Below are 18233 nucleotides of genomic sequence, written 5' to 3' on the forward strand. Positions count from 1 at the left end.
CAGTATTGCGAATGTCTCGGCCTCGGCAGATGACATAAGAGGAAGTTTGAATGCGTGCTCAATTTGGTCAATTCCATCCTCTGGGATACAAAAGGAAGCAGACGACCCAACTAGAGACACTGAAGCATCAGTGTATACTTGGGTTAGATGCCGGTGGTGGCTGTGGCTGTGGTGCAAGGTCAGTTGACAGGCTACAACTGTTGGTACAATATTATTTTTCCTAAGACCCGGATTGGACGTTTGTATAGTGGGGCAGTGAAGTGACCACATGGGTGGCGCATACGAGGTCCGGGCCTAAGCTGAGGGGATGTTGCCCCGCAAGCGAAGAATAGCTTGACCGAATGCACATGCGGGATAACGTTGAGCAATGTCACACAGATACCGGATACCGGGCAAGATAACACGTGTACGCGTGTAAGGCGACACTATCGCGAAGAATAACCACCGATGGTTCCCGTGCCTCCGCCAAAACAGAGAAGGTTTCCGTAGTCTCCGGCACTCCCAAACAAAGGTTGAGGCTTCTGGCCTGAATATTTAGCAGCTCCCGCTCGTGAGTGCTGGAGATCCTATACAGGACAGGCAGGCTATAGCGCATAGCGCCAAGAAGCAACAGGGAACAATGCACACGATGCAGATCAGCACAGGACGGGCCCGAGGTGGATCCGTAGAGGTGCCGGAGCACATTACTGTAGATGCGGGCGCTAGCAGAGAGAGAGTTGATCTGTAGCGGCCATGTCAGTCCCTTATCAATGGTTATCGTGATATGGGCAGAAGAGAAGGGAGGTGTGTCAGAATGACATTAAACAGGAGCGGGCTGAGGACGCTTCCCTGTGGTACTCTACGATGCGCAGTGTAGTTGGCGCTGTCACCCTTTGCTGCGGGTACGAACACAGATATGTCGGAGAGGAAGGCTTGCAACCAGGCAAGGGTACAGCCGCCCACACTAGCTTCTTGAAGCGATGCAACAAGGAATTGCGGAGAGCACCCTCGTATGCTTTCGCCACGTCGAGGAAGACAGCGGCCCGTAGGAGCCCATCACACTTTGCTTGCTGGATACAGGAGACGAGATCGATGACATTGTCAACTGCAGACCGTGCTTGCCGGAAGCTAGCCATGGCCTCAGGAAAGAATCGGGTGCCCTCAAAATATCAGTTCAATCGTGCGGATACCATCCGTTCCATAATCTTTCCCACACAGCTGGTGGAGGACAGCAGGAGACTTGCCTGGCTTCGGGAGCGTCACTATCACCGTATTATTCCATTCTGCTGGGAAAACACAATCCCGCCAGAAATGATTCTAGAGCCTGAGGAGTTCATGTCAGCCATGGAACTGTAGATTTTCGAGTGTCTTGTACGTAATACAGTCAGACCCAGGAGAGGTGTGAGGATGTGATTTCCTTAGGGTAGCCTCTAATTCCATGAAGCAGAACGGAAGAACCAGAGATTGCAGAAGAGAAGAACCATTGCTCCTGTGAGGATTCCAGGACGACCGGGATGGCACAAGCTGACGATCCCTCTGACACCGGGGCCCCCGAAACAACAACAACAACTTTATTTTCGACCTTGGAGAGTGGGGAGTTTCATCGCCACAGGCGATACTCTACCCCATTGCTGGATGGAATGGGGGGAATAAAATAACGAGCCCCTTCACAATAACGATCGAAGTCCGATGGTGTCCAGAAATGTCAGAAGAGCTTTGAGCGCAGAGCGTTGCTGGGCTGGATTGGGCCAGGGACCAAGCAATTTCGAGAGGGAGAAAGGGCGAGAGTCCAGCTGACGAAGAGACTCGGAGAGTGTGGTTCGGGAAGGTTCGTAGTGAGGGCAATGAAGAAGAATGTGCTCCAGGTCCTCAAGAGCACCACAGTGGCAGCAGGTGGGAGAGTCAACTTGCCTCAAGCGGTAACGCCACTGAGCTGTAAAGGCCACATCGAGGCGCATTCGGTGGATTAATGCAGCATCTTGACGATAGGTGTTTCGTGGCGTGCGGAAAGCGAGCGTGGGATCAACTCTGTTCAACATAGAGGGGGGAAGAATGTCGGTTGTCCGTCGGCGGGAAGCCAGGGGTGTCACTAGGCGTCGCAGAATGGAACGGCGGTCTCCTCTCAGCAGAACAATACGGGTCCGTTTCCGATACGAGAGTGCTGCTTCTGCGGCGCTGTCGGCCTGCTCGTTCCCCACGACACCACAGTGGGCTGGAACCCACTGGAGAACTAGCCTGTGGCCTGCGGCGTAGATAGTGTGGTAAGCCATTAGCACGTCTGTGACTAGGGGTGCGGATGGGCCTCGTATGCCGGAATTTTCAATTGCTTGAAGGGCAGATTTGGAGTCTGTAAAGACTGCCCATTCCCGGGGTGGAAAATCAGCGATGTGTTGTAGAAAGAAAAGAATGGCATAGAGTTCCGCAGCTGTGGAGGAGGTTGGATGTGAGAGGCGTCTTCCGTGCACGACACCTTCGGATGGAATGACGAAGGCTGAGGCGGACTTGTTGTTTCGGGATGCGCCATCAGTATATGCTGCCGTAAACGTAGAAAACTTCGCGTCTACCAGAGCATGAAAATGGGCTCGGAGGACTTGAGGGGGGACCTGATCTCTGCTTTCCAGAAGGTTTGGGAGGCGTACAAAAGTGGGCGGTACCGGTAGAGACCAGGGGGCTTCTGGCGGTATAGTGTCCCCCGAAGTTGTCGTTAGACGGGCACAATATTCGTTTGTAACGTCGATTTCCGAACGCTAGCGCGAGCGTTTGCAAAGGGCGCCGTTGAGCAACAGGTGTGGAGAGTGCCCTGAGTATGATCCATATTAGGGAAAGTGGCGTCCGCGGAGACAAGGAACTCGCAAGTCGCCGCCAACGCTTTTCGGCGAGGTTTGTAAGGTGTCTCTGTATGGCCTTCTGAATGCGTCGCGCATCAGCGATGTGACACGAGAGACGAGAACGACGAGCTTTCCGTTCAGTCCGACGCCTAATAGCACACAACCGTTCATACTCTGCGTCAATGGCTGGGAAGGCGATGGGGACACGGCGCACCGTTGTGGAGCGAGTCATCGCATCTGCCACGACTTTAGCAAAGGAGGAAGAAGTCGGATGCTCCAGCTGCTGGTCTCTGAAGGTCGACTCTATGGTGGATCGATAGGAGTTCCAGTCGGAGCTCTCGATGCAGCGTGTAAGCGGAGGGAGCTGCGCACCACCAATATTAATCAGCACAGGGAGATGGTCGCTGCCAAGGAGTTCTACACCAGCTTGCTACGAGAAACGCCACGCTATAGATGAAGACACTGCCGTAAGGTCCAAGCACGAAGACAGGCGCAATGCCTGAATAAATGTTGGGGACCCATCATTGAGGAGGCAGAGATCCAAACGCGCAAACAGAGACGCTACCTCCCTACGTAGGGAGGAGGAAGAGAGTTAAGTATTTTTTCGGACCGTCTGTGTTGAAGGCTGACGCTGATGGCAAGTGTAGAGGTAAACAGTAACGTCCATAGCGGCCAAACGGACTGTTCAGCTGACATACTCTCCTCTGCCTTTCGTTTACGAGGGTCTACGTATGACGGGTATGTCAGAGCGAACGAAAAGGGCTGCAACGCTGGGTGAGGGAATATTGTATAACAGGCGAGAAACTGAAGGAAGTAAGACGAGGGTTCATGGGAGGGTTAAGTGCAGTAGACAAAACTGATTGAATTGAAGTTATATCGACAGATGAACAGAGGCCATAAAGTTTTCGAAGGTAGAAATTGAATAATCACAAATCACATTACAAATATCAGGCAGCGCGGCCACATGATAGTAGGCCACACGATCGTATCAATGAACATGATGTGCCTTTGCAACGACAACCGCGGAGTTCCAAAATTCAACCTGCTCAGTATAAACTGTAGTTGTATGCTCCCCAAAGTTTCCATGAGGCGGGCATGCCCCGTGGTTTGTGCCACAATGGTGCATGCACACAGTACACTCTAAATCGTTTTACACCTTAAAGGGTGTAAATCAAAATGTTCATGGCGCACACCTTTTAAGGTGTATTTTAACACCCTCATGGCAATTGGGGTGTAAAGGGCGTAACGCCGAATAAAACTGCTGGGTTTGTGGCAATAGGCTAGTAACTGTGTATTCACAATTACCAGCATATTGCGTATGATCACATTGAGGTCCATATATGTATGCACATCAAGGTGATTAAATATGTGTGTAAACATGCGCAGCCAATCATGTATGGCATGGCAGCTGTGCATGGCAATGAAGCATGGCAGCTGTATATAGCTTTTCGTGAAACTGTAGACCTTCTCATGAGCAGGCACCTTCCTCATATGCATGTTCATTTCTTAGAACGCTGCATTTATTCGTTTCTTCAAGGCTTTGCTGTGTTGTACCCACAAATATCTAACCCCTGTAAAATGCAACACGTTGTTCATTATCCGTGACTCATCAGGATGTTTTTCCTATCTGTATGGTTGTACACGTTTCGAAGGGAAACACCAGCATTTTAAAGGTGTTGCTAGAAAAACCCGACATTTTAAGAACATAACCCTTTCATTAGCAAGAAGATATCAATTTTATCAAATGTATGTGTGGTCGCAGTCCTTCATCAGAAATGCCACGTCTACTGATGGTTCCAAGGAGATACTACTTCAACATGACCCAGAAGCAATTCAAAGTTACATTCATGACCGTGATATTCACGCAGAATCTACAGTCTATGTGAAAAGTGCAGTTGATAATGATAACACATTTGCTGTTGGCTGTCGTTGCCAAAGAATCTTCAGAGGAGGACTTAACCGTGTTCATTGAGATTGCAGGCATACATGTTATTAACTCTGATACCATCATTTTCTCATACAAACATTAACTACAGTCGAGTATGATGAGCACTATCATGTATTTGTTCTGTTTTGCAATGAAGAGCAACGGGGTTTAAGAAATCTGAGCACTATCTCAACAGATCTTCTAAATCTGCATGCATTACCAGATGGTACACTTGTAAATCCAGGCCATGCACTGTTGTAATGTAACTTCCTGTTCCCTGTTGTTGTATATATTTACTTTTGTTCATGTGAACGAAAACAAACATACTCCCTTTCTACACCCAGGCGACACACTATCACCATATTTCACATGAGGGTGTAGTACACCATCGTTACACCCTCAGGAACTTCCAAAACAAATTTGTAGGGTGTGAAAGGGGTGTGATCTTTGTTAATACACCCATTTTACACCTTTAAAGGTGTGAAATGATTTAGAGTGTACTACGTAAGAGTTCTTGATGCATCTCTCGTGAAAGTGTTTTTATTTGCGTACTGTGTAATAGGATATTTGTATCTCTTCGAAACCCGAGAAAACGTCCCCAGCAAAAAGATCCCTTAAAGGTATCGTCCAAAATGAGTCCCGCGGTATTGTACTTTCTCCGACGTACTCTAATCAGTGACGGTTAGTGCGCGAATTTTCATGTGATTTTTTATTGCTGACATGATCTTGATTGGAAAAGCTCTGTAGAAATGTAGCAAGTGGGTTGAACAAGAAGGAAAAAAGCAGAATGGAGCTTTCAGCAGCCAGCACGAAAAGGGGGAATATCTTGTTGATAGGTCTACCTCGGTGCTCAGGAACGCGACACCATGGAAATTTTCATTATTTTGGCATAAAAGAGTATTTTAGAAATTCGATTATTCGACTTTATTTCAGCGTCGTCTCTCAGATCACACGTATGTTCGCTTCTTAGTTCCGGCTGCTAGCTCTATCCGCTTGCACTTTGGTCGAGCCATACCTGAATAACCTTTCCTTTTTCTTTTTTAATAAACAAATCCCCCATATCTGCCCCGCACGGCTGCACCAGTTTCCAACGACCCCAACCAAGGACACAGCGCTGTCAGGTATTGCCACAGCGAGCATCAAGAGTCATACTGAACTTCGTGGATCTGCTTAGACTTGCGTCACCCGAAACTCACGAGCAGGTCATATTATCGAGGGCAGAATACACATCTTTTTCGTGTATTTGTATGAATAGTTTTGGTAATTCTAATATAAACGAACTGTTATATTAACGAGTATGACGCACGTAGGATTGACGTGGGGATGGAATGATTCTGGGGGAGAATGGCCATAATACGAGGCTGTCAGTTACCAGGTATTCGTTCCCAGTACACAAACCACATGTTGCTCATTCATTCTCTGAGCAAACTGTTGGTGTACAATCTGAAAAAATGTTACGGGGCTGCCTTCTACAATTTATGTCCCTCTGAAATAATAAAAAAAGTACATTAAGTGATATACATCATGACATATGCTCTTGTTCGCTGATGGTATCACAAGCCATGTCGCCCACAATATATACGCCATACTGCATATAGGTGTACATATTGAATACAGCACCTTTTTTTTTTTAAGATATGAACGACCTTTTCAATGACTATTGTATAACACCGACGTCAGAATGTTGCAAGCGTGTGTATCTGGAGCGACAAGGTTTTAGTAATATATCATCTGGTTCGGAAATTCTTAACTACGCATGGAGACAAGATGTAAAATCAGAATTCGTATGTCAGAAAGGAAAGCAAGAAAGGTTACCTGCAGGCTTTATGCTGAAACCTGCGTGCTCAGAACGCTTGCAGAAGTGTGCGACGTCGTTGGTTAAATCGCACACGCGGGACAACTGCGTGGACAATTGAAACGTGGAACGGTAGCCGCTACCTGAAGAATATATACACTTGACGTGAGCCCGTGATACCGAAGACGTGAGCGGTTTACGCTATAAAATTATGGGTTCTATTGTGAAGTGAGAAATTCTGAAGTTGCACCTTTCTAACCTTGGTGCACTACCTGTTTGCTTAGAAAAGAAACTAAAAAAGAAACATACATGTATCGTATGATGATTTGTAATTTTTCATTGCCACTCTTTTTGGATCACTGTTTTATTTCCCTATGCTTTCATGTGAATTAATGAACGAATGAAACTAACCGACGAAGATCTATGTTAGCATAGCATGAGAAAACGAATACGTATCAATGCAGCTCGTACATATTAAAACCAGCCATGTAGAGCCAAATGCATATTTTTAAGCTTGTAGGCTATATTCCCAGCTGTGCTTTGCTTCTTGCAGGTATACTCATTACAGAAACAAGAACTGTACAATTGCAATCTGTCTGGAAATAAATCGAGGTCAGATGAGAAACGTGTTCTTTCTTTGCCAGTAACTGTTAGATGATACCAAAAAAAGTCAGAGCAATGTCTATATTCAGACAACTCTAAGCTCCATATACCGACGTGGTTGACAACAACGCTAACAATACTTCATGATGAACGCATTACACATGCTGCATTGTGCTGTGGTACATTATTAGACTGTTTTTCTCATAAAATATACACATCCCTGCACATATGTGTATGTACAGCCCTGTGCACTCTTAACAGTAACACGACCTCCGTACAATCGGTGGCCCCAGCAGAAAGTGCGCAATTGTTCGCCACAATGCGAGTAGTAAACATGTAAGTCAAAACCTGATCTTCATGTTTGCAACTCGCATTATCGGGAACCCTTGCGCACTTTCTATTGGGGCCACCGATTGTACGGACGTCGTGTTACTGTTAAGAGTGCACAGTGCTGTACTGTGAGCCAGACTGTGCTCTCGGAGCATAATATATGTTGCAGGCCAGTATACGACAGTTTCCTGGAGAGCAGCCATCTTGCTTGACGTCACCTGGTTGCCATTACAGCACTGTGGGGGCGTCATGACCGCGCCCAGTTATATGCGCTGCAACCATTACGGCAGTGTGGGGGCGTCATAGCCGCGCCCACTGATATGCGCCGCAATCAATACCGCAGTTTCCTCGTGAGGAGCTATTTTGCCTGACGTCACCCGGTTGCCATTACAGCACTGTGGGGGCGTCATGGCCGCGCCCAGTTATATGCGCTGCAACCATTACGGCAGTGTGGGGGCGTCATAGCCGCGCCCACTGATATGCGCCGCAACCAATACCGCAGTTTCCTCGAGAGGAGCTATTTTGCCTGACGTCACCCGGTTGCCATTACAGCACTGTGGGGGTGTCATGGCCGCGCCCAGTTATATGCGCTGCAACCATTACGGCAGTGTGGGGGCGTCATAGCCGCGCCCACTGATATGCGCCGCAACCAATACCGCAGTTTCCTCGAGAGGAGCTATTTTGCCTGACGTCACACGGTTGCCATTACAGCACTGTGGGGGCGTCATGGCCGCGCCCAGTGATATTGCGGCGAAATCAATCTATAGATGTGCCCTGTGCATGTGCCCTGTGCATGTGCCCTGTGCAACCATGCAGTGTGGCCTTATGGCTACCCGGGTCACAATAAATGTGATAACATTTTGAGTTTTACTTGAGCCTTTGACCGTAATGAGACACCTTCGGTCGAAGTGATATTTTGGCTGTAATTATACACTTGGGGATTAAAGGACTATTGGCCCTAATGATACTTCGTCTGTAATGAGATAGAATCCTTTTTCTGTTGAGGCTGACAAGTGTTGGTAATCATGATAGAAAACAGCTTTCCTTCTCTCACACACAAAATAAAACGCAAAACCTATCAAGTGAAGCGCACACTATTCAGTCTTGACGAAATACTTCACTTAATAGAGCGCATTTCTTCCGCGAGAAAGTACAACCTTAAGAGCGCACTCACCATCGCCAGTTCTACCTCCAAGCGGAACATGTCCTCAACGATGACGTTTATTTCATCATCTCGGAGGCCTTCTTGGAATACTTTGATGCTTTCCCGCATGAACGTCTTGTACGCATCCACGATAGGCCTATTGTCATCGGCGGTGGCATTTAGAAGTTGATTCCTTCCGATACCAAATGCAGGCTCGCTAACCTGTAAGCAAGATAAAGCCAGAAGAAACATCAGAAACATTATAAATCGTGTTGCATTCCTGCACTCTTAGGAATGAACTTCACCACATAGCCATCGTACCGAGTGACATCCTTCTCTCCCCTGATTTGTTGAAAACGAGAGGCGCACGCCTTTTTGTGACACTTATGAAGAAATATTAATTGTCACAAAAAGGCATACACCCTGCGCTTTCCACAAATCAGGGGTGGTGGTGGCGACGAAAACCGGCTTGTCGTTGTTGGCCTCACGAATGTGTGCTGCGTCACGACTGTAGCCAGGTGAGATGAGATGTTGTGATAACAGAAGAAGGAATGATGACGGCCGAATGTTAAGATCTAGGGCCACAAATCAAGAGTGATAAAAGGATTACTCTGTACAATATTGTACCTCACATAGCACGCCTTAAGCGTGCTATGTGGTGGAGCTTTGTTTTAAGAGTGTGCATGGCGACGCGCTCGCACTGTGTCGCAGTGGGCTAGCCAGAAAAACATTTCGGGAGGTGTATGATAGGGACTGTACACGGGGAGGGGGTTTGGCATTCGATTCCCTCTCCCAAATGCACTACCAAAGATACGATTTCAGTGGTGTGTTCCTCGTACCCCCCCCTCCCCTACTGGCTATGCCACTTCCGTGTCGCACATGCTGTTACGCTGTTACTAAAAGATACGCTGCCGGCGTCAAAATCTCTTGTCAGTTTGTCACAAAGCGGCCTTGAACACGTGCTGGTGGGGATGGTAACAACGCCAACAATGGAAACGATGTCACTCAATGACGTAAAGGGAAGTGCGATGCAGACAAGACGAAGGTAGATGCACACGGGACAAGCGCTAACTTGCAACTGAGGAAAAACTCCACATCGTCAACAAACTTCTCACCGCATACCCTAGGGGTCAACGGAACTACAAAGGCCACGGCCGAGAGGCCGTCAAACGCCCTAATTAACACACATTATCTCCTGCAGGGCCAGTGCTAGGGGTGTGCGGGGCCTGAGGCAAAGGCACATCGCGGGGCCTGTTTCACACGATTAAGTGCATACTTGATATTTAAAAAAAGTAATCCCTCGTTGAGGGCTTCGTGCGCGGGGCCTATGCAAGCGCGGGGCTAAAGGCGGTCGCCCCCCCCCCCCTATCGCCGGCCGTACAATAACGAAATTCCGTAGGGCTACCAGGTACAGTAACATGAACACAGCAAATAGAAAGACTTGCGTACCAAAGTAGGGAGGAAGGGATAAGCGATGACGTTTCGAGCGAATGTCCTTCTTCAAACGAACTGGCATGGTCTTACGTTGGGTACGGTGGCAGAGAGGTGTATGTGAACGAAAATCCAAAGGGCTGCGAGGTACACTAACACGAATACAGAAAATAGAAAGACTGGTGTATCAAATTGGGTAAGAAAGGAGCCCCACTTTTGTACAACAGTCTTTGTAGTTTCAGTGTTACGGGGCAATAAACCAAGTTCTCTTTAGGGCAGGAGAATGGAAGCCACGCTGACGCATGCGACAGCTTCCCACCGAAGAATGTGGGCGGTCTCTAACACCTCCCTTTCTTTCCTCTCCCGAATAAAACCAAGGCCCGTAGCCTGATCTAAGTGAGGTCTACACGAATAAGCCTTACGATGTTCAGGAAGGTGTCCACCATTCCTGGACTTGAGCGAAGCTAAGCGCTGCATGAGACTGCCGTTTAGAATTGTCCCAGTTTGGCCGACAGAAACACGGCCATAACTGAGAGGAAACATGTCGCCTAGGACACATGAGGAAACGTAGGAGACAACACCGGTGGTACAAAAGGGGTGGCATATCTCTTATCGCACTTCGGTCCTTTCTTCTTTTCCTTGTCCGGTCTATAGCACACAGCTTTGATAACTTAGAAGGAGTACGACATATGGATTCGTATGACATAGGAAGGAGTATGTCATACGAGTACTTCGTACTTCTTCGCGATACCTCTGGATTAGATGTGTCGTGTGCGTGGACATACACTCTTAAACCCGTACCCTTTATTGTAACTTTTAGAAACATGTAACTTCTGTATAGACGTAGATTTCGAGATTTCTTATAGGTTACACCACTGTAACGTATACTTAGAGGTTAAAAGCGACCAAGGTCATGTCTTTACAACACGAATAGAAGTTACATCTCGGAAAAAACAAAAACAGCTTGTTGTAACTTATAAATGTACCCTCTACTCCGACACTGTAACTTCTAAGCGAAATCTCCAACGATAATCTCTTTGTTAGTTTCTTATCGTTTGTTTTCCTTTTGTTTTTCAGCATAATGCCGCGTTTCAGCCTCCCATTCGAGACGATAGTTGCGAATCTACGCTGTTATTTTTTATCTGTTTCAGCGTCACCTATACGTCAACTACATGTTATCAATGCTGTATGAACACAGATTATAAGTTCGCAGTCTGAAATACTGATAGTATGTTTCTTTCTAAAGGGTGGAAAACAATTGTCAATGCCGCAACCACCAAGATTTCCCATTTCGCTGCGTAGCCGAGCCTGGTCTAGGTCCATCCACACTGAGAGCGGTTTCCTTGAAACGCTTAACGCTCGTCGTCCGTCCGTTAGCAAGTGTAATCTGTTTTAATCAGTGGTTTTCCTCGCGTTTATCATAGTATCGTCAGGAACAACGGAAAAGCTAGATGTCGCTAGCAAACAAGTATATTTTCGGTGTTCTCAGGGGAAAGTGTAGTGAGTGCGAAGATTGCAAAGAATATATAACCGAAAACGAACGTCACCACCGCAGCCCTAATTCACACACTTCATACACTGGGTAAGTGTACATTTTGTGCTAGGTACGTGCGTTATCTTGATAGCAAGAGCTCTTAGCGCAGGTTTGTTGTGATTATGGCAAGCGTTTTGCGGTCCTGCATATGAACGCCACTTACGCTTGCTACTTTTCTGCTCTTACTTGGTCGCCAAGTCAATACACCGGCGTGCATTTTGCGAGCTGCGGATATATGCATCGAGATATATAATTCGCAGCTTCCTACTTGTTGTATTCTTACGATATTCTAAGACTCAATCGCGGAGTGAACGCCTTCCCGCATTTATGCTGCTTTGTACCTTGTGCTTTGTACGGATTTGAATGGTTCCGTAAATGTTACTCTCATTGCCCAAACTTTTGTTCCCAGGATCCCACATGCAGGTTCACATACCGTCACCAGCGCAATGCAGTACCTCACAAACTCGTCCCAGAGCGCCTCCAACGCTGATAACGCAGTAATGTAGTGTCTCCTGCGTTACTGTACACTCATATTCCTCAAGGTTGTGTGCGTTTTATGTAATACTGTATTGCCATTTGCGCTCGCCTCTGCAACGAATGTGGAATAAATTTTTTTCTGCTGCAGTTCTCCATTTCGTTGGGTGTGTTCAGCTTAGCAAACATAGGTCAGTTGTTTTGACTCGCTAGCTTCCTCGCACTTTTAGGCATTGCTTCTCACTTAGAAGATAGTTCTTTTTTCCACATACATGGTAAAGCGACCATGGTTTCTCCTCACACCAGAATCGCACTTGTGCACAATGTGTCACCTCTCGACAGACTTCTGTTTTTGTAATATACATATGTTCAAGATCTCCTTTTCTGCTGGTTCACTTTGGTACCTTGGTGTGTTCTGTAAATGTCTGTCCATATCCCACGCACAGGGTGTTTGTTTTTATTCGCATCACACCAGCGCTCATTTGACAGGTGGGTTATGTTAATTTTCGCAAATTAACCCATCCGTAGTTACAAACATTTCCGACATTTCCTGACGCATGTGTTTGTAACTACGGATCGACTAATTAGCAAAGATTCACATAACCCACCTGCCAAATGAGCGCTACTCTGTTGCGAATAAAAATGAACATCCTGTATAAAAAGCCGCACGTTGGCGTAACCTTTACGGGCAGGTGCTGGATTGAAGGCCGTAACCTCTAATTAGTGGGTTTCCTTGTAACTTTTATAAAAGGTGTCACTCAGAGGGTACCTGGTAGCTTCTGAAATAGAGGGTAAAATATTGCGATTTTTTACCCTTTACTAAAGGGTACGGAGTTAAGAGTGTAGGGCAGTACCTCGACCTCTTCAGGGTGCATCTGTCTAGTCTCACCACTCGGCCGCTTCATCTCCTGGAGAAAACACTCAGCAATAGCCCGAGGAGGTCCGGTGGGTATCCGGCCTGAGGCAGTCGTGTCGCTTGTACATCAAAGTTATGTGACGCCATGTGAAGGTACCAATTCTGTAGCGCTGATCTGAAGTAAGAAGAAGCGCATGACAAGTTTGGAGTTTGACGAATCATAAGCGAGGACGGCCCTGGTGGAACGCGGAGAGTACTGCCAACAAATATGTCCTGCGTTATTAAAGAAGAACTGCAGGCCCAGGAACTGCAGTGTGCCTTCTTTCGGCAACTCAGAGGTGAGAGGCAGGGAAGAAGGGCATTTGGCGAAACTATCAACTACTTCAACCGCAAGAGAGGGAACAGACAGGTCACGCTCGGGGCAGACAGTGACGAGAAAATCGTCCATATATCTGAATGCTTTCAGAACACGTTCACGTGCCAAGGTGTGTTCCAGCCTGCGGTCAGTCAAGTCCAGGGATCCAATCTTGAGCTCTCACATAGCAAGCGTTATCGTTCAAGCTGGCGCCCTCAAAATCACGTGACGGCACGACAGAATTGCCTTGTGGAGGGTACAACCAAACGTGACGATTGGCCTCCGAGTGGGAGCTCGTGGCGGATTACGGACGAAATGATCCATTTGATGCGTGTTGCGTAGTATCGACACGTTTTAGATGTGGGCCCAAGAAGATGTCATCGTTGGATTGTTCCTGCCTGCTGGATCGTTCACTGCACCTGGTTAGTTTTGCAGCGCTATTTTGATACTGATTAGCCTCTTCCATATAGTCAATTGAACTTTTTTTACCACCTAAGCAACCGTCTTGGCTCTGAACCCACAAGACGTCCCATTATATTTTCTTTTCTACTCACTTTAAACATCCCTTGCTCTATCAAACTAGATGAGGCCAATGTAGAGAGCAATGTCAATCGTATTTGCTCTAGAAGTTCATTCACGCGTGGGCGAATACTTTGTCGCGATAAATATATCACCTTCCCTGGAATCACGAGAAGTTTTATTAAGCGAGGTACATTGTGGCTTGGCAGTTCTAGCGAGCTGTTGCATCGAAGACTAGTACCGAAGCCATGTCGTAAATATAGCGTTCTAGCAATATTAAAGGCAGGTGTAAAGGGCGAGACACATGTACGACAAAATGCGCGACGGGTCGTCCGACGCATCACAACGCAAAGCATCCTGGGACGGATTCGGGCGAAATTGGTCGTCGCAGCAGCTCTCTACGACACGTCGCAGCGCGACAAAACTGCTTGGATATCTCCGCTTCCGTGCGGATGTGGTGACGTCACGAACCAAGCAGCCAGTGATGCTGCTTTTCTATTAGATGTTGTGGGTTTGAGAAGAAAAAAATGGCGGACAGCGAGCGTTCTGAATGCAACGAGTGGGTGATTTTGTCGTGTTGCGCATTGAAAGACAAATGAAATAAGAAACTAATTGTTCTTGTTTACTGTGTTGTCTGAACAAATTTCGTTACGGTAAATGTAAAGTGTAATAGACTGTATCTCTGGCCGTGCTGTTCTAGCAACACGGCGGTCAATTGTGTTAAAATTGGGTAGTTGGTATCGGGTAGCCATAATGAAGTTCAAGCTGCAAGTCTCAGTGGAAGTCAAAGTAGAAGTGGCAAGTCAAGTGGAAGGCAAATCCAGAGTAACATGTCGTAGGGATGTTGCCGTCCATGTGTCTGCGAATGCAGCATGCGACAGGCCGTGACGCGAAACTGCGACTCGTCGCACGACGTGTCGTGCATTTTGTCGTACATGTGTCTCACCCTTTACGCACGTTCCCTGTATCGCATTCGTAATGCTTAGAGCGCACAATCTTCAAAAAGCTCAATTTCCGGAAGTGCCGCCAGGTATCGGAGCCGCCTCGGGATACGGCAAGAACATCTCGTCCAACTATCCAAGCTATGAAGCGTCGAAATGCGGTTGTATGTAATAAACAGTAGAAATGTGAAGATATAACGTAAATCGCACTCACGATAACGACGTATTGAGTTACGTTCCAGGAGTCTTGATCCACAAACAGATTTATCACAGAGCTACTACTTGCGTAGCCAGTTTGGAGAAGTATTTTTGCGAAGCAGTCGTAGCAGAATACGTCGCTTTCACCCAAAGAAGGAGCGCCCCATAGAGGCCAGCCGCTGATGCCAACGAAAGAGAGCAGGTGTTTCAAGGCTTGCGCTTCATCTGTAGCTGACACATCTGCACAAAACGAATCATGGACGGCAAATATTTTTTCTTACAAGCAAACAAACATCCTATTCTTTTTTCTTTTTTTCTTACAATGCGTCAACCCAGGAAGCTAGTAGAGCTATCTTCTTTCCAATATGACGGCATGTTGCGCAGGGGTCGCGTTTCGGCCTCCTGGGTTGAGTTCACAGGGAATACCGACATTTGCCTTGTAGCGTGCGAGGAAATATCGGTGCAACTCTGTGAAGTCGACCCAGAAGGTCGTACGACGGAATCGTAACCTGGTCGTACGATGAAGTTATGACGAAGTCTATATTCACGAAGGGCGCGCGTCGCAATATCCTCGCAACTTACGGCGGAATTTTGGGAAAACTCCCGAGCGATCTTAGGAGGAAATATGGCGGCGTATTTGGCAGCGATGGATTTGGAGACGGCGAACAGAGACTCCGAATACGCGCCCAGGCATTGTACTTTGCCACAGACCCTTAGGAACCATCCTCCTCAGCGTCAATGGCGCACTTGTTTGCTTGATGACCTCCAACAAGTGCTTCAATTTCGCTATCCGTAAAATTGGGTCGTCGAACGTGTTTCGTCTGTGATTGCATGGCATCTATTAGGGAGTGTTAGCAAGTCGTTTGTGCGCGAACCAAACGACCGATTGTGCCGATTCGAAAAGCGAATGGGGAGCGACCTACAGAGACTTTTAGAACATCAGAAGAATCGTTCACCTCCAAATGTATTCCAGATGGATTTGAGTAACAACTGGATCATTCGCGTCTTTTCTTGTAGTAAACACGACGTATCGCAGTGCACTTTCAGGTTTTCCTTATGCAGAAGGCTGCAGTTGAGGCGAACTACGTCGGTCACCGTGTTGTCAACGCGCTGTCAAGCAGACGCCGGCACAGTTGGGAGTCTCGATCTCAAGTTGATGGAATCGCGATGATCTTGGAAGCAGTTTTGCTTTGAAAATGGTTATTGACCCGTGTGCGAGTCTCTCTCGATAGTTAGACCAAATAGGGGACGCGCACTTTGCATAGCTTTCATGCGTCTTGCACATACACACAAACTTTCTCACACGGACTACATGTTCTGACGCCACAAGCCAGAAATGCTCGCTGATGCGTGTGAAACGCATAGGAAGACTAGGGAACGTACTTGGCGCGCCGTCAATGGGACTCTCCTATCCCCGAGAGTGACCGCAGGGGCGCAGCCACCCGTTGGTCATGGACAGTGTTAGTGGACGAATTTCTGCCCCCCAATTCCAGCGGAGCTGTTCCGTTTGTTGCCAACCCTGCGCAGTCACGTGGGATAACAAACGGGGAAACGAGCCGGTGGAGGCATATATGCTGGAGGGAACGGCGTTCAGCGAAGGAAGCAAGGCAAGCTGTACGAACCTTTTGAATGAGTGCATAATTGAGTACTGCTATCGGTATCACAAGATAAACGTTGTCATATCAAACGTGAATCTTATTTTATCTGGGAGATTACCTGCGACACTGTCAACGCTTTGCTCTCCACCAACACGGATGAACATGTTTACCGCCTGTGACGTGTTGAAGTGGCGTATGTATGCTTTGCGAGCGAAATCAATAAGTCGTTATCCATCGTAACGAATGTAGGCATTTCCGAAGACAACAGTAATCCGAAATACAGACACAGCTAACCGTCATCTTCATGCTGCTCTGCAAACCAACGGGGACCGGAAATGGCAAAAACGAAATCACCGACCATTCGCCATTCCATGCCCCTGGTCTGTCGAGTTTCGTGATAATAAAGTGACGAACGAACGACAGCACACAAGCAGCTGAAAATATTCACAGCTGATTTGTTTAACAAATACATATCAGATACGCACATAGTACACCGAATTTAGATAGCAAGTGATGAATTTAGGAAAACGAGCGCGTCAAGTTTAGCGAAATGAAGCAGTCAACGGAATGCAACGCCTTCCAATGACCAACGGATGGGAGCTCCCACGTGATCACGCTTCCCTAAGCGCGTCAGACCCTCCTGCTCTAATGAATACGTCGTTGCATAAAATAACTTACCCAGAGGATATACGCTCGTACATCGTTGGCACCAGTAAACATCACGCAGTCCCATTGCAGCTCCGCTACTGTAAACAACAGTCGCCATCTTGCTTCGCGATGTCAATCGATCATGCTCGCCGAATACAAGGAAACGACTCAGCGCGAGTGGGTCGTTCGTACGAAACCGCGCTCCCCAGAGAAACGTTCACGTATTCGTAATGCGCATGCGCGACACTCGAATCGGTGGTTTTGTTCATGCGAAAATGACTCGCTAAAACTCCCTATCAAGCTTGGCTACCGAAAAGCCGAGAGCACGTGTCTTCTAACTTTTCGTGTCTTCTTCTTCTACCGGGACGACTCTTATTGGTACGATTGCAGATTTTCGTCATCGTCACCACAGTGAAAATGTAGTCTCGCACCCGTTGGCTGCTTCTCTCCGAGTTGCATGTGAGAAGAAATGAGCAATTCTCTCTTCCTCGGCAGAGGAGGTACCCTGTCCACTACGATGGCTTTGTGAATCGTGCTAACGACTGCTTAAGACGCCGTCGTACGCGCGTCGCAGGCTGCGATGTCTTAGGCGCATTTTATCTTGCTTACGATCTTGTTTGTGAATCCGACACCAGATGACGTCATACTGCTAAAGTGGAACATCGTCACACCACCGTTTCCACGACAACCAGTAGTTCAAATTGATATATTTCTGTCTCCTGATTCACTGAATATGGGATATAAACGCCGTTTTTTCGGCATTTTACATTTTGCATAAACTGTCCAAAAGACGCGTATGTCACTTGGGTTCAGTAAGTCAGGAATACCATTACGATACCACTCTGAATTACGGGTGGCACCAGGCGGCGTTATATGGCCAAGTTTTGTTATAAAACAGCGAAGGACAGCGAAGAACTGAAGCTATAAGTAACATCAAGGAGGCGGAACGTTCCCACTATTTTATGCCATAAGAAATGATAGGTTGCAAATCCTCTTGAGATATTTCGTGTTCGTGAGATTACGTATATGGTTGATGACTGTGTTTGCATTGAGCACTCAATAATGCATGTTTT

The 18233-nt window shown here is 47.2% G+C and overlaps 1 protein-coding gene across 1 annotated transcript in view; it reads right to left on the reverse strand.

Moving 5' to 3' along the window:
- LOC135378408 (neprilysin-1-like) overlaps positions 1-18233 on the reverse strand; it is an 87319-nt gene that overhangs the window by 63889 nt on the left and 5197 nt on the right. Inside the window, exons 3-4 of the mRNA XM_064611438.1 lie at positions 14931-15154; positions 8637-8828 (exon numbers count right to left, since the gene is read on the reverse strand). Coding sequence (XP_064467508.1) covers positions 8637-8828; positions 14931-15154 — 416 coding nt within the window. The remainder of the gene's footprint in view (positions 1-8636; positions 8829-14930; positions 15155-18233) is intronic.

This window comes from Ornithodoros turicata, chromosome 1 (assembly GCF_037126465.1).
Source record: "Ornithodoros turicata isolate Travis chromosome 1, ASM3712646v1, whole genome shotgun sequence".
Classification (NCBI taxonomy): domain Eukaryota; kingdom Metazoa; phylum Arthropoda; class Arachnida; order Ixodida; family Argasidae; genus Ornithodoros; species Ornithodoros turicata.